Source organism: Hypomesus transpacificus, chromosome 26 (genome assembly GCF_021917145.1).
Source record: "Hypomesus transpacificus isolate Combined female chromosome 26, fHypTra1, whole genome shotgun sequence".
Classification (NCBI taxonomy): domain Eukaryota; kingdom Metazoa; phylum Chordata; class Actinopteri; order Osmeriformes; family Osmeridae; genus Hypomesus; species Hypomesus transpacificus.
In genome coordinates, this window is record NC_061085.1 from 7635275 (window position 1) to 7652389 (window position 17115).

Genomic DNA, 17115 nt, shown 5'->3' on the forward strand with positions numbered 1-17115 from the left:
TTGTCATCCATGGTAACCCCGAGGTTCCAGGCAGAGGATGAAGGGGTCAACGTCGCAGATCCCAGGGTGATTGAGAGATCGTGGGAGATGGAGGGTTTGGCCGGGAAGATGAGAAGTTCTGTCTTGGCGAGATGACTGCGAGGCAGGCCTTGATTCTAGCTGAGATCCCCGGATCAGTCGGGGGGAACGACAGGTACAGCTGCGTGTCGTCAGCCAGGGCTGGACTGCGACAAAAAATCGGTCCTGGAATTTTTGGCCCAGGCGGTCCACACCCACCGTGACTGGTCAGACACATTCCCTGCAGACAGTCCTTAAAATATGCGTGCATTGTAAAATATGAGTTGCCTAGTGTTCTGCGTTCATGTGATAGTTTTGGATCCATCAAGAGGGGTCTCAAGACTTATCTGTTGATCTTACACTTAAATAATTAATTAATTCTTAGAGTTATGATTTGTATATTTATGGTATAAAAAAAAATATAGCCTACATATTGATATTGTATTGTTATTATTACTATTTTGCTTAATATTGGCTAAGCAACTTTTAAAACTGTTTACTGTTAATTTAAAATGTTGTAAGATTTATATTTTGTCGCTTTGGACAAAAGTGTCTGCTAGATACAATACAGAAACACACACACAGCCTCCCTTCCTGAGTCCCTGTTGATTTGCCTACTCCACGTGGTCAACTACTCTTTCTTCCATCTTTTTCTCACTCGCTCCCAAGGCCCTGTCATGGTCACTCTCCTCTTCCTCAGCTCGCTGACCCTGTCAGTATGTTTCTGCCTCTCTGAGCCAGCTACCTGTCCTCCTTTCTTTACAGGTAATGCTGATGTTGAAGCACCTAAAGCCCCCCCAAACATGTTCAAAATGTTTGCACATTTTGGCATTCGCCCGTAGACTTTTAATCTTTTTCTCCCTTAAATTTTCTGCACCTCCCTTGCGCTTTGGTGGTCGTTTCTCAATTTTAGCATTGCTAAACTTTAACAATGCTAAACCAGCATACGCATTAGCCAACAGCTCGTGTCTCAGGATATGCGGAAGGCAATATTATGAATCAGAGGAAAAGGGTTCCTGGATTTGATTGGGTCAAGCCAGTGCCAATAAAGAAAGTTAACCAATGGGCCGGCCCGACCAAATTTTTTTTTACCAATGGGCCGGGCCGCTGTCAGTTTTTTATGGGCCGGCCCGACCCCCCCAAAAAACAAAAAAAAAACTATAAATTATATCGGCGATTCGTCCCAAAAATGCGTCGGCCCAGGTATGCCAGATGGCCAGTCCAGCCTTGTCGTCAGCGTAGCAGTGGTAGGGGAAGCCTTGGGAGGCGATTATCGGCCCAAGTGAGGTGGTGTACAGGGAGAAGAGGAGGGGTCCAAGGACAGACCCTTGTGGGACACCAGTGGAGAGCTGGCGGAGTCCTTACACTTTACCTCCCCTGGAGACCTGGTTGGATCTCCCCAACAGGTAGGATGAGATCCATAGAAGTGCAGTGCCAGAGATACCCATCTCAGAAAGTCTAGCGAGCAGGATCTGGGGGTTGACCGTGTCAAATGTTGCAGATAGGTCCAGCAGATTGATGACTGATGACCTCGAAGCCGCTCTGGCAGACGGGAGGGCAGTAGTGACTGACAGGAGGGCAGTTTCTGTGGAGTGGCCAGTCTTGAAGCCTGATTGGTTGGGGTCTAGTAGGTTGTTCTGAGAAAGTTAGATAGTTGATTAGATACAGCACGTTCTATTGTTTTTTTAAAGAAGGGTAGCAGTGATACTGGTCTGTAGTTCTAGAGGACGGCAGGGTGAAGGGAGGTTTTTTTGAGTAGAGGGGTAACCCGGGCCTGTTTGAAGGCAGGCTAACTATTAGCTGGAGTCGTGTCTCAAAGCAAGTGAGCTATACTCTGGAAAACTGGATATGAATGGCTGCTTACACCCCCCTATCTTGCAGTGTTGTCACCACCATCTCAAGTATGTCAACCATGTAGGAGGTAAACAAAGGGCTCATTCTCCTTTGTTTGAGGAGACTCTTTGGACGACCCTCACACCAAGCGCCGAGAGGACTGGATCAGCCCACCAGCCTCAGTGGAAGAGGGGCTCAGGGTTAGGCCAAGTCACTGAGTTGAATTGCAGGTCAGTAACAAGTACTTTATATAATACATCACAAAAAAAATCTACAATTGCTTATCATAAGTAAAAAATAAATACTACATAGTTTTGATTCATACAAAAAGTTGTATTAGCCAGGTACGTAGCCACGATTGACATGATTTACTTATTACTAATAATAATAATTTTAAACTTGAGCTAAAATGGCTAGGTTAACAAAACTTACCTTTCCTACCTTTTAAGTAGAAGAATGAGTATACATTCCATGTGTACACTACACTACTTTTCTGTCTGTAAAACAACACAATCAAAACATCCAGATGAAAGCCTTGAGGTTAATACAAAAGGTAAAAATAGAAATATCATACAAAAAATTGTTTGATTAAATAATGTTAATATAATGTTTATTAATCGATTCCATGTTGACAATAATGCATCTCAGAGGCATTCAATAAGAATTATAATACATCCAGACATGAAAACATTCTTTAGGCATTCATTCAGTTTGCATCAAATAGCTAAACATCTATAGATTTATTACTTTCAAGTCATTCTCTTTTCTCTTTGCTTCAGGGTCATGGGTCTGAATCCAGCTCCCATTTTTAAAGGCATTCTCAAAATATGGGTATTTGTATTGAAAATATATAGACATGGACTGATATCAAGCCATGAAATGAATAAGACCACGCTTGTACCCTGATTTGATGCCCCTTTTGTGTGGTTTGGGTGTCTGATACCAGTGTCAGTCTGCAATGTAAGGGTCAGGAAAGGGTGACCAGATAGAACAGCTTTTGGTGACTCAGGCCACTCATCCTACCACAGACTCAATGTAAGATGAACATACAGTAGACCTATATTGTCCCAGTATTATTTTGCAACTCTTCTCAACTCATGACAGTGCAAAAGGAGGAGGCATAGTGAGGGAACGGAGCGATGAGGTGAGTGTGTGGGTGTGTTTGCGTTGGTGCCTATTTGTATTTGTATGTGACCTTCCTAAGACACATTCTCCAGAATGTAGAAGATGAGCTCCATCACCATGGGCCCATCACCCCTTTTGCGCCCCCTGCTGTGGATGACGGGGACAAGCACACTGTCCAGGGCACTGAGGTATTGAGCTGGAAGAGGAAGCCCATTACTGCCAGCCAGGAAACCCACCTGCAACATAGATCAAGTGTTCATAGTAATCGCACAAAGAGCAAATTTGAAAGTTAAGATTAACACAGCTAAGTATAATACAATCGCATAAACAGAACAATCTGCCAAACACAATCTGAATTCTGAGTTCTCACCTGCTGGGAGTCTAGTGTGATACGTAGCCCTAGCTTTGCCATGCCGTCCTCCTTCAACAGTTTTAGGTATGGGCACAGTGCCAGGCAGAATGTTCGTGCCAGTCTCTCTGTTAGGCGATTGTGATCGGCAGTATCGGTCACACCTTTAGGATGATCCTTTTTCTGGAGGAAAAACACCTGTATAACACACACAGAGAAAGAAAGAAAGAAACACATTATAATTATAAGTCTACAATTCTTTGAAGCACAAAAGACAAAGCTACAGGCACTCCAAGCCCACCTCTGTCCAGCGGATGACCTTTCCATTGGCCTTATATTCTGACCGTTGGAACATCTTCATACTGTAGATGGACTCCATTGATTTACCATCAATAGGACTGATAATGCTACAAGACAGACACACACACATATATAAAATAATGTCTGGTCGAGTCTGGAGAAGAATGGGAAATGTTTAAAAAAGGGTAAAGTGAGGTAAGGTACTCTGTACATTCTCACCCCTTGTTTAAAGTGCTTTTCTCTTGCAGCCATTGAACTTGGACCAGCTCTTGGCTATCTGATTGGTCAAGCCGTCCGCAAGTAATGGTGAAGTCTTTCATCTCCCTTAGCGACCGTCGAAGGTCCGCCATGGTCTCCACGGTTATTTGCACCATAAGTCCATCTGGGGAGAGGGACAGCAATACAGGAAAAACACACACAGACAACAAAGACATACACACTCAGATGCACAAAGACACACCTGCACAAACAGTCTTTGAGTGCACATAGACCCACACACATACAGACATTGATACACGCTCTAAATGCCGAGTTCTGAAGAGGGCTTCTTCTGAACTACATATACTAGTTGTGTAAAACACATGTTGTCTTCTACAGACAAATAATTTCATATAAAGTCCCTTGCCCATTTTTATGGTTGCAAGTTTGAATGGGACTTCCTACCTTCCACAATGCTGGACTTAGCGAGGTATCCTGATGATGCTTTTAGTGCACTACTAAACACAAAAAAGCAGGAGCCAGTAACTGAAACACAAACAAAACAAGCACAACAACTGCTCACAGCCATACATAATACATCATTTATCCACTTGTATCAAATATGCATTTAATCCACAACAAACACACAATGACCTCTACTGGTAAAACTGATCACATTTACATTAGTCATTTAGCAGACGCTCTTATCGAGAGCGACTTACAGAAAGTACAGGGACATTCTCCCCAAGGCAAGTAGAATGAAGTGCCTTGCCCAAAGACACAACATCTTTGGCATGGACGGGTATCGAACCAACAACCTCCTGATTAATAGCCCGACTGCCTAACCACTCAGCCATCTGGCCCCATCACCCTAACGTTTGATAAATAAGATCAATTTTTGACATCAATCTTGATCAGGCAACAGCACTTCTCTGTACAGTCTCTCCTTGTGTCTCTCGCCTGCTTTGATTAAAGGCAGGGAAGGAATTTCAAGTTCCCATTCACAATTTTACACTACGCAGAGGGATTCCAAGAGGCATCCGGGTCAGTGTTCACCTTTGCGAGGCTGATTGTGGATGCTGATGGCCTGGGTCTGATACTGGCCATCTTCCCCCTGTACGCAGATTAGGTGGGAGTCTGCTGCCTCATTGAAGCAAGCCCCCATAGCCAGAACATGCTCATTGGACTTATTCAACACCTTCATCAGCTATGTAAGACGAGAGAGAAAACAGAGTGTAAGGGGAAGATAGAGTAAAAGAGAGACATGATTGAAGAAAAGATAGGATATCCTGTTCACTCTGTACCTCGCTGTAGCCATTAGTGGGGATAGTAATGCATGTTCTCTGGGCTTCCAGATCCACAGTTAGCCCGGGCACCACAGGTAGAGTGTACCTGTAATTCCTAAAGTCCTGAAATAAATTAGATGAAAATACGTGTTTTTCTACTGATTGGTGTTGATGAACCCCTTTTGAACAGTGTAATCACAGGAATATCACTCACCACCAGCAGTTTCATAATTGTGTGCCCGGTCTGTCCAAACAAAGCCTTTCTAAAGCGCACACTGTAAAGAGGACACGGATAAACTGAAAAAGGAGACAAAAAGGTCTGTGTGACTGGGGAAGCCATATAATGTACACACACACAAAAAAAGAGAAAAGAGAAAGAAATAAAGAGCAGGTGTAAGAGAGAGTAAGAGAGAGAGGTGAGAGACAGAGTGACACTGGCTTTGAACTGAAAATACACACCAAATACGTAAAACGCACAATTACACACACAGAGTCTATGACTCACAGCGATACTCGGCTCCCAGCCGCAACATGAGCCGTAGGGGGAAAGCCTTGGCCCAGGCAACCTCTGCTCTGTGAACCAGTAGGCCAAAGAGATAAGGCTGGCTTGGTAAGGGGAGACCCTGCAGGGACTGGAGTGTGGAGCGCACATACAAGAAGCCTGCATGCTCCTCACTGCCCAGGAAACTGCTGCTGAACAAGGACAGGCCCAAGTTGCTTAGCACCTTGCCTGCGGAGAGGAAACAGGAAGATAAGGAGAAAGAACAAGATGGGTGAACCTCAATTTGCAAGATAATTCAAGAGACAGCAGTAAAACTACAGAACACCAAGTCCAACCTGTGAGAGCGTCCGTATAGAGCTGTAGTAAGTGGCTAAAAATATCCCTGGGGAAGCTCTTCTCCTCAGGAACACACTGCAACAGCACAACTACCTCCACCTGGCCCACAGCGTGCATGCCTTTCGAAGTCACACACCAGCACTTCCTATTAACGTCTGCAGAGGCATATTGAAGATGTGTAAACATATGGCAGGCAAAGGACGTTTTTGAACAGTGCACAGCAATGTTCTATCTGCTCTGATGGATATCTGTGCAATAAAATGAAAATACAAAATGAATATACAATGAAATACACAGAACAGTCATGGCCAGGTAATGAATGTACATACAATTGACAAGCTTGACCATAGCTAGCAGGTTAGCATTGAGGACAAAGACCAGAGGCTTGAGCCTGCCACTTTCCAGCTCCTGAATCAGCAACATCTCAGACGGTCTCTCCTCCACAGTGTAGTCTGAAGACAAAAACAGAGACAGTGGGCCGAGGCCAATTGGCTAGGTGACTCTAATACAACATAGACTAAAGTTTGTTGCTAGGAAGTCATTTACAAGCAGGTAGCTTTCCAACTTTGCAAGATTTAATGAGAAGGGTAACTCCACATATTGTATATTTATAAAACAGTTTGTTTAATCATTGTACCACCACGAAGCCTACAGTGACAAGAGATTCCAAATGGGAGCTGACATTAGTTCTATTTTTTGAGGACTAGAATTAGCATCCCGGGTGACAGTTGTCGGGCAAGTGTCAGTGCCCGATGAATCCTACCTCCTTTGACTCCAGTGGAGGTAAGGATTGGAGGCAGACCATCCAGGGGGATCAGGTTGGCAGAACTGCTGATGTGACTGTTCACCAGGGCTGCAGTGCTCCAGCCATAAGGACCACACACCTCCTTCGGGGGGGGGGGAAAGTTAGAGCTAATGCTGTCTTTCAGAGCTATAATGTTCAGATATCTCACAAACGTACTGTCTTACTGACAATGTGTAGTATTAATCAAATGTGTTGATTTAAGGATGACCCACATTGATCACAGATTCCGGGAGTGCTTGGCCCCTTCTCCTGGTCTGTGGTGAGCAAGTAGGGCTCATGACTGGTGTTGCCATGGCTCTTCCCATCAACGGGGAGAAAGTCGGGCCTCTGATTGGTGTAGTGGGGGCAGACTCGGACTGCTTATACGGCAAGATCTCGTCGGCAAACCAAACCCTTCTCTTACCCCTTGGAGGGGTGCCTAAGGAAAAGCAGAGGTTTTGAATAAGTGTGTATGTCCATGATGTTGAGAGATGGCTGTATACGAGACACTGGATTGTTTAAGATGCTCACTCTTCACAAGAGTTGAGTGGCAGGAACGGCACACACGGCCCTCCTTCCCATCCAGGTGTGTGAGTCTGAACTTCAGGTTGGAACACACTGCACAGAACACCTACGGGCCGATACACACAGAGTCACAAGTATTATTCGCACCTCGTATAGTTTAGGAAGGAGCTTTCTTTTGTAAAGTATAGCAGGAGCCTTTGAAGTCCCTTACCTTCCCACAGGCACGACAGTGATGCCTCCTCTTGGTAAAGGTAAATCTGACCTCACATTTCATACAGACCAGTGCCTGGGCGTCTGGGATCCACACGGGAGCAATGTCCCCTAGAACCAAGCCTCTCTCCCTGGATAGAATACCGACGGGTCCTGGCAGTAGCTCATTGTCTGGATCTACTAATGGAGACACCGGGGACAGAGTGGAATCCCCTTCAGCTCCTCCTTCACTGTTGTAGTGGGCTGTGTTTTTGTTCGCTTCTTCGTGTTCATTTGTGCAGGGTGTCGGGTTAGCTTTGGATTGGCTCTGAGGGTCACCACAGTCACTCTCTTTTTCCTCTAGTTCCTTGTCAGTACAGGTTTGGTCCTGTCCACTCTCCTCCAGCTCTTTCTCTTCAATCACAGACTCCTCCTTAGAGGGAGCAGTCTGTGGCTTACTCTCCTCCACCTCCGCTTCTGACCAGGAAGCCCTGGAGGGGCTCAGCACTAGAGGGGTGGAGGCCTCCTCAAACTGCCTTGCCCCCCAGGTGGAGATGGTAGTCACAGTGCAAGTTCCTTCCTCCAGCTGTCTCATAAGCTTCTGAGACTGGCTCTCCAGGTGGGAGGTTGGACTCTCCTTAACAGCGCGCAAGGTTTCAACACCATACAGTGGATTCTCATCCCTTGTCCCTCCTGGACTCAGGACACCATCTGAAAGGGCTTTGGTTGGAGCCTCTGATCTGATGTGTCCCGGTTTGGTCATGTCCCCATCTTTAAGCATCAGGAGACAGGGTCTGCTCAGCCAGTGATGTTTGGCATCCATGAGTGATGGGCTGTCCCCTTCATCTATTCAGAGAACATTGGAATATAAGATACCCTAACCTCACACAGTCAATAATGGTGTTATCGACTCAAGGCTCCAATACGCACAGAAGGTATCGAGTCTGAGACACATTGTGTTCCGAAAGTATAGCTACAATTATATGATAAGAGGGAATTCATCTAATGCGAAAGGTAGGCTACATCTCGGTCAACAGACGTGCCACATGCCTTGGAAAAACAAGCTTATATGGAAGAACAGAGTGATTTTGAGTACCAGCAGCCAACTATAGAGAGAAACGAGAAGAGCTCATATCGTTTCATGCTGGATATTATATTAATGTCATGCTGAATGTTATACCTATAAAAACCAAGAGTTTGCTAGACGTGTTTTTATTCTGAATAAGACAACATTCATGAGTTAGAAGCCAACTACTGACTACGTGCATGTCGTTTTTATTGGCTCGTTAAGCCTAATATTTAAATCATGGAATTAATAACAAAAACATTAAATAGATTAATTACGGGAAATGATCAAGGCAAAGGAGGTAACAATGGCTACTGCAGCAACTCATTCAAGCCTTCGACGGAGTGGATTCGGGGTGAAACTGCATTGCAGCTTCATTGTGATAAACTGGCCTTGCTAACCATGCCAAATGGTTAGTTAATAGGCTTCGACAGCGCATAAATGGCAACGGGGCTCAACCTATACAGCTGACTACGCGCTTGCTTGCCGGGACAGTGACGCATACAGTACACGTGCAAATGTTTAATCCGCTCGCGACCATCGACCACGGCAATGCGACATTTGCTCCCCATCCTGCTTCATTATTCAAAGCTGCATATTATGCACTGCAATTCATATTGTCCGTGAATTTCATGTTATTTTACTAATGTTTGTAGACGCATTTCACGCATGTTTCTGATGCGAGTGAATGGGAGGCTTTAAAAGGCATGATCAGCTATTTTTTCAATGAGAAAAAGAGCAGTTCGTATTATCTTCATAATTTAGTGAGCCTCAAAAGATATACAAATGTTTAAATCAAACAAAATAAAATCTTACCCTCTGTCAGTGCTCCTAAAAGGCTTTCATTCTCATCGTCCCGTGCAGTGAAGAACTTCAGCATTTTTTAGCATTGGTGGAGCAAAAACGGCCAAGCACTGCCTTGCTCACTGAAGAGATATGTTTTCCCTCCCTCTACTCACTTCTATCCCCCCACCCCCTGCCTCACTGCAGTTCTTTGGATAAACTCTGTGTGCGTAAACGTTTCGTTCCTCCAAAAGCACAGGCAGCATAAATCTGTTATAACATGCCCACAACAATAACTCCCAACCACCCACTGGATTCCAGGTCGGTATTATCACAAATTTCACAAAATTTGAAATATAGACCATATCACTTGAGGATGTATGAGGCCATGTTATAAATATTGAAAGTCTTTGCAGAAACTGGGTGGCATATACTGGGTGGTTATTATTACAGTCGCTTTGGATAAAAGCGTCTGCTAAATGAATAAATGTACTGTAATCTTAATATTTAGGTGGAAGGCAACAAGAAGTCTACAATCCATCACTGAATGACCAAAGCACTGTAGAAAATGTTTATCCGCTTTATTTCGTTTCATTAACAAAAAACAAACACATTTCTTAAGACTAGCTTTAATGACCATTTAACCCTGATCAATGTTGACAATCTGTTGGAATTAATTAACCGTTGACCGACGTGTGGGAGTTTATTTTTTTGTTTGTTTTAAATGCACAAGCCAGTCTGATAAGGACATCCTTGGGCCATTTTGAAAATACAAAAGTCTCTGGGCATAGTGTTTGAATGTATGTCTTTGTAGCTAGAGTTAAAACACCGGAAGAGATTGCAGTCTTCAATGCAGTTCCGAGCTTTGTATCTTGAGTCTTGCGGGTGGGGGGTCATCAGTTAGCCTCGTTCTTTGACGCTTCGTCGAAATTCTCCACAAGATCTTGAAAGAGAAAGATGGGCTAATTTTATAGGTTGAAGTGAAATCAAACATACTTATCTGATGTTTAAAGTTTGAATCATTCATACATACCTGGAACGTCATCATCTTCTTCTTCAATATCTTCTGCTTTAGGAGCTTTGTTGTCAAGCACTTCAATAGATTAGATACAAATCATTAGACCATAGACACCATGTCAAACATAGAAATACTCATTTGGTATGAAAGCAAATTTGAAAGCCTTACTCTTTTTGATTGCTAAAGACAAACACGTTCATAATGCGGTTCTATACGATCTCAAACCCCTACACGCCGTGTGTATAATCTAACTGGCCCTGCCAGACACCTCACCCACCTTGACGGGGGAACTGCTCTGCCAGTTTGCGCAAACTGGTGAGGCTGTCGGCTCCCAGCTGGCTGAGGATGCCGGGGAGCATTTCTGTGAGCTGCTTGGTCTCTGCGTGCCCAGTGATGGCGAAGGTGTTGGCTGAAAGGGACGCTTGCACTTTGGGGTTGTTGAAGTGGATCACTGTGCCGTCATCTTTGATCATGTTCACCTAACGAGCGGTGCTGGGTTAGGCGTTTCACATGTGCAATCCTCGTAAAATGTCATCATTATAACAATCAAGATTATCATTCATGAAAGTGTACAGGGGGTCAGTACTGTGTATCCATTTATAAACAAATTGTAACCCCAGCCCCTTTGGTGTTATTTGTGTACACATGTTAAATCATGAAGTAGTTATTTAATGAGTCCATTATGGACGTTACAAAGTCATGAGCAAGATTTGCATTGTGGTAAATGTGCTCTCTTACCTCTTCAATTCCAGCAATGTTGTTGACAGCTAGTTTCTTTAAAGAGCTCTGCAATTTTTTGTCATCTGCTGTTGCTGTTCTGTGTACAACCTTCTTCTTTCTGCGTGCTGAGCCCTGACAGATTGCCCAGAGTAAAGGGAAGGTTGACGCATGCATTGCTAAACATTGAAACGTACTTAGTCTTTTAGAACTTAAGTCTTGTCCATCAAAAGTCTTGTTAACCACTATATAACATGCCATATTCATGTTTGTTAATGAGTGTCAGTGGGAGAGAACTAATGGTTACGGCAAATGCCTTTATGAAACTGATGTCAAGCTACAGAATCAAGTTTTTGTGTACATCATTCCTTTAACACAAATCATGACCACAATACATCTTCAGTTACATGTACTGTTAACACTTTTGACAATAATGTCATACTGTCAGATCAAGGAGTCTTGTTGGCAATAATGTAGCAAAAGTACAGTAACCAGACCAAGGAGATTTGATTAGTCTTGTCTTCCCTTCTTCCATAAAAACACCTGTTTAACATACCTTTCCTCCTATTCGGACCTGGGCTTGGAGTTTTGCTAGCTTTTCTTGATTCATGTTTAGATCTGCGAGTGACAGAAGGAAATAACAGGATAGCAAAGAATGGGGATCAGGCAGGGAAGTATATGTTAGCAGGTCATGCTAGAAAAGTGCTGCCTTACTGCTTGACATTATCTGGTTACATAGCTAGCTCTACCTAGCTTGCTAACTAGCCAAGTTAGCCAGCTAGCAAACTCGTTTATCGACTAATGTGCCTAACTACAGAGCTCTGCAATCACACGCTATAAAGACAACTTTTAATATAGCATACTGAACAGGAAATGGGCCTGCCCTTCAGTGAAATGCTAGTAAATTACCGTTAGATACACTATCAAGACAGTAACTTAACCCAGAGAGGCATGCTAAAGCGCTGACGCAAAACAGTCAACTGCCCCAGTAGCCCAACTGGGCAGGCCAGATACAAAAGACAGAAACGATGATCAGCTTGCAGCTGCTGTCTTCAGCTCATCTAGCTAGCTCTAGCTAGCTAGCCTAGCTATCAAAATGACAACACAGTGGGCCTCCAAGCTAAAACATGTAAATGAATGTAAAAAAAAGAGTCAGCCCGGCTTTACATATAAAATATGTATGCCGGTCAGAAAATGTTGATCCTTCCAAATGCATCAAACATGCTATTTAAATTCGTATCTAAATGTAAATCTACAATACCTGATCCACAGATTTCTAGAGGAGCATGCGGCAGCGAAAGATGGAGGATATGAGGATGTAATGACGTCAATTACCATATGGCTGATTTCTTCTTCGGTGGTATGAACAACATATCAACTACTCCTCACTTACATCTACTGTGCAGGAGTGAAAGTCCAATGGTTAAATAACAATCACAAGCTAGTAATTTATTTGAGGCCCTGAAAGGAACAAAATCCTACTGGGCATTTGTTTCACATGTTTTATTGTATTTTATGGTAAAGAAAACATCTTGAAATAACTATGAAAAATACAGGTTTGACTTGCATGCATGTCATCAAGTTTTACCATCTGAAGATATTGGTTATACTTACGACTGTTATCCACCACCGACAGTTTTTTTTTTTACAATATACTTGTACTTATACTTATACATATATTTGTCTACCATATTTGTCTACCATCTGCAAGGCACAACTGCAATCAGAAACTGTCCTGAGATTCATTAGGGGTCCAAAAGATGTCAATAACCAATTTCCTTGCAGGGTTAAAATGGCATAACTGCCATATTGAAAGTCTCCAATTCCGCAATGCAAACTATTACTGTGTCCAAAATAACACATGCAGATATATTTATTTAATTTATCACACAAATTGATAGCCATCCTGTTACACAAATTAATAGTACTTGTACTGTATTGTAATGTATTGTGTGTTGTCTTGTGTGGTGTCAGGTATGCTGTTTATGTAGTATTTTATGACGGATTGAATGTGTTTTAATACCTGTCTACAAGCAAAGTTTCCTCTAGTGGGATCAATAAAATTGACTTGACTTGACATTCAAGATTCAGGGAAAAGTCTCTCAGTTTAGATGCCTCCCTGGCTTAAGATGAGGTCCATGTTTGATCCTAGTGTCAGAAAGTGCTAAACTGTCTAGACAATAGGATTGAGGCCTACTGATGAAGGAGCTGCTGGTTTCTTCAGAACTTTTACACTTAAATTGGTGGAGGGCAGGAGAGGATCTTGAGCCCCAACAGTTGTCGAGCAACCGGAAGAGCTTTTTTAGAACGGCTTTCTGCAGCAGGATGTAGACCCAGGGGTCCAGGATCTGGTTCCAGGTGGCCATGCGAACCACCAACAACAGGCGAGAGTAAGCTTGGTCATTCCTGGCTGCTGTGCTCAAGAAGATCACATTAACCTGGGGATGAATGTGACAAAGATTGTGTGACATGAAATTCTTATTTAAAAAAAATAATTTTCTAAATAATTTCTCAAATCAATGTGATGTATTCACATGGCATACTTGATTTTGAGGTGAAGAGTACCAGTACACATTCACAAGATTTTCATTTAATTAAACCTTAAAAAGTATCAACAGCTCTCATTGAAAATCACCAACCTAAAAGGCCAAAATTCAGCAGCAGACTCAAAAATGAAATATAGTTAAACAGAAATACTGCGCCACAGATAAGGCTCCAAGAGCCTTCCAGAAAAAAAGATCCTTACCAATAAAGGGCCCCAGCAGACACAGGACACCAGCATGATGGCTAAGAGCTGGTAGACCATCTCAAAGTGGTGGGAAGGGACTTTGCAGTGATGCTCCTGCCACAGCCTGGACTGCAACAGGGTGCAGCTTGTCAGTGTGTTGCACACGATGGACACCACCAATGAGAACAGGCCCAGCAGGGAGAACAGCAGTGGCGGCAACACATCGAGCCAATCAAGAGGACCCTCCACGTAAAAGAAGCACCAGCTCTGGGAGCGCTGTATCTGGTAGGGTCTCCACAGCAGAATTGGAAGTAGGGCAACAAAGGCAGCCAGGAGCCAAGTGAACACAAGTAGCCTCTTCATGTCATGGGCCACCAGGGCTGTGGAGTGAAACAGAGGCCTGGTAACTCCGAGACAGCGATCCACCGCCATGACACTGCCAAAGAGGAGGGGACTTAAGCCAAAGAACACCATACTTGCCCCAAAAAGGCTGCATAGGATGTGGTGTTGGTCAAATGTTTCCCACCTCTTGTGGGAGCTGTAGACATAGAGAACCAGGGAGCCATTAATGAGATGGCCTAGGATATCTGTGACCACCAGGCCACTAGCAAACAACAGGAAGGATGTCTTGGACTTTAGGCGGAAACGGTGGTAGGCTTTGACCAGGATGACCAGTGCCAGGGTATTGGAGAAGATACCCACAGTCATGGAGATGGCGGAGGAGGTAATGGACAGCTCAATCTGACTGCAGGTGATGTTGGTGACATTGACTTCTGACATGCTAATCTCTGCACTCCCATTGGTTGACATTGTCAAGGCTTGATCCAGTCTTATGATAGAAAAACATTGCAGACTTCACTTACAAAAATTAAATGTAAAAAGGTAGACATTAAATAAAAATGATATATTGCCTCGCAGAACGGTGGCCAATACATGGACAAGATAGTCCTCTATAGAAAAGTTTAAAAACAAACATTGATTTTGCCGTTTTAATTTATAATGACTTTTTGGTAAAAAATGTAATTAAAACACACACAAAAAAACATGAACTTACAGTAAGTATATACTATTTAAGTAAATATTGAGTAACAAGTCTAGATTTTCCTATCTCTGCACATCCTTGCTAAATCACTTTCAGTTTAAGAATTAACGTTATACTTCACCTAATCAGTATATTGTAAATATCTTCACAAAGCAAACGGTAAAAAAAAAAAAATCACTACAAAAACAACAATATGAGTCTGCACCTCACCTCGGGTCTTCAGCTCTTGAATCTGTCCCTGAAAGGATAGTTTATTAAATGTATTTTCTGAGGGCAAAGTTAAGCAATCTCAAACTGTTCCATTTAAGTCGTTCACGCTATTGTTACTGCACATGAGATAAAAACACGAACATCGTCGTGTATTTGTTCGAGCTCTGATGTGTCCCTTTAGAACCTGGGATTGATTCCGTCAAATGATGCACAAAAAGTAGCCTTCATATTTTGAAATTAACCTGTTATATGAGCACCCGGCTTCCCAGTGACTGAACATGCTGCCTGTGATCTTTCTGTCAACATTAGTTTCTGGCGGTGTGAGGAGAAGGGAGCACTCGACGAATGGGGCCAAAACGTAATCATTAAGTATGAAGCAGTGATGCAAGGTTTTGAGGCTTATCTAAATGAAATGAATTGCATTTATTTCAATATACAACACTGACATGAATCTACATCAAAGTTATAAAATATGATGAAATGCGTCATATCGATTTGTTTGGTGATATATCCTTTATTTATCCCATGGGGGGAAATTCAGATGTTAGCAGCCCTAACATGTACATCAAGGATCATTATAAAAAGGAATACAAATAATGCAAGTATACATAGAGGTAATATATACACAAACAAAACAAAGAGCATTGTTCATCAAATCAAATCAACATTTATTTGTAAAGCCCTTTTTACACGCAAGCATGTCACAGAGGGCTTCACATGCGCCCATAGAACTGCCCCTCAACCAACCTAAACCCTCAAGGAATACAAGGAAAAACTCCCAGAAAAACTCCCAACTGGAGAAAAAATTGAAGAAACCTGGGGAGGAGCAATTCAGAGAGGGATCTCCTCCTCCAGAGACGGTTGGTAGGAGAGAGGAGCAGAACACAAGCTAAACATAGTCATACAGTGTCAATGGGTTTTGAAACACCAAAATCCATTGTTCGCCTTTATAGACGTTGGATGGGACCGGGAAACTCGCTGTTGGCCGTCATGGACACTGGATTCCGGGTGACGACCTGGTCCAACGTTGGCAGACCGACGACCAAGCAGGTCCTGACAGCTCAAACCCCCCACACCACAGGATGACAGATTCATTAATAATACTAAGCATGGGTGGTCCAATAATAGGGAGAAGTTCCTTACAAAGTTTGGCAGGGAGTGGATCGAGAAGGCAGCTGGTGGGTTTTGATGACTCTATCAGCTCCATGAATACTTCCATAGAAATTGGGTTAAAGTGAGTGAGAGCCTCAACATAGAGCACGCTGGGTAGAGAGTAACATTTAGTGTTGATGGCCATTCCTCCAGGGCTAGCCTGTAGTTTGTCCCTTATTGCATCGATTTTTTGGTCAAAGAATTCTAGGTAATCATTGGGAGAGAAATCTGTACTAACACTGTGTGTACTTTCCTTAGTGAGTTTTGCAACGGTATCAAATAGGAACTTTGTGTTGTGCTGGTTCTTACTAATCAACTTAAAGAAGTATTCCGATCTGGACCTGATGAGGACTTGCTTGTACTCCATTTGGCTGTCCTTCCAGTCCAGGTGGAAAACCTCCAATTTAGTGGTATGCCACTTACGTTCTAGTTTTCTAGTGGACTTCTTGAGAGTGCTGCTTTCCTCTGAATACCATGGAGCCGTTTTCTTATCTCCTTCAGAAAGTTCAGTGTGCTACAACTAAAAGTGATGTCAGAACTAAGTGTAAGTGTACCTACATCACTGGCTCAAAGACTTATCATCGTATCCAGTACACTGCCCACCTCATTGTATAGTCTCATGGCACCTATCAGGAAGGACCTCCTAAAGCGTTCTGTTGAGCACCGTGGAAAAAAATGTCTGTTATTGATAGTGCTCCATTGCTCAGCCAGAATGTTGTGTATTGGGTGTATGGTGTTGTCCATAATGGCCAGTCGTTTAACCACCATTATATTGTGACAAAGTTAGGTCTTGCCCATTGAACAGAACCTAACCTCTCAATTAATTTGTCCAGTCTATTGCAATCTGCCACTCTGATGCTGCTGCCCCAGTAGACAACGGTATTGAAGATAACACTTGCCACAACCAACTGGTCG

At 43.2% G+C, this 17115-nt stretch overlaps 3 protein-coding genes across 3 annotated transcripts; all 3 read right to left on the reverse strand.

Moving 5' to 3' along the window:
- Positions 1-2523: 2523 nt before the first annotated feature.
- On the reverse strand, positions 2524-9489 carry zfyve9b (zinc finger, FYVE domain containing 9b). Its single transcript, XM_047049729.1, has 16 exons — positions 9367-9489; positions 7507-8330; positions 7302-7401; positions 7004-7209; positions 6750-6873; positions 6316-6438; positions 5986-6141; positions 5654-5878; positions 5363-5445; positions 5167-5271; positions 4919-5069; positions 4328-4408; positions 3884-4046; positions 3666-3771; positions 3386-3562; positions 2524-3251 (listed from the first exon to the last, which is right to left on the reverse strand). The coding sequence occupies exons 1-16, from the start codon at positions 9428-9430 to the stop codon at positions 3090-3092; spliced, it is 2850 nt and encodes a 949-aa protein (XP_046905685.1). The 5' UTR covers positions 9431-9489; the 3' UTR covers positions 2524-3089.
- A 410-nt stretch (positions 9490-9899) lies between these two features.
- On the reverse strand, positions 9900-12415 carry btf3l4 (basic transcription factor 3-like 4). The gene is made up of 6 exons (XM_047049596.1): positions 12330-12415; positions 11625-11686; positions 11090-11203; positions 10629-10830; positions 10367-10426; positions 9900-10276 (listed from the first exon to the last, which is right to left on the reverse strand). Exons 2-6 carry the CDS (start codon positions 11676-11678, stop codon positions 10230-10232), a joined length of 477 nt encoding a protein of 158 aa, XP_046905552.1. The 5' UTR covers positions 11679-11686; positions 12330-12415; the 3' UTR covers positions 9900-10229.
- Positions 12416-13170: 755 nt separating this feature from the next.
- ptgfr (prostaglandin F receptor (FP)) lies at positions 13171-14606 on the reverse strand. The gene is made up of 2 exons (XM_047050038.1): positions 13815-14606; positions 13171-13506 (listed from the first exon to the last, which is right to left on the reverse strand). Exons 1-2 carry the CDS (start codon positions 14604-14606, stop codon positions 13171-13173), a joined length of 1128 nt encoding a protein of 375 aa, XP_046905994.1.
- Between the last annotated feature and the right edge of the window lie 2509 nt (positions 14607-17115).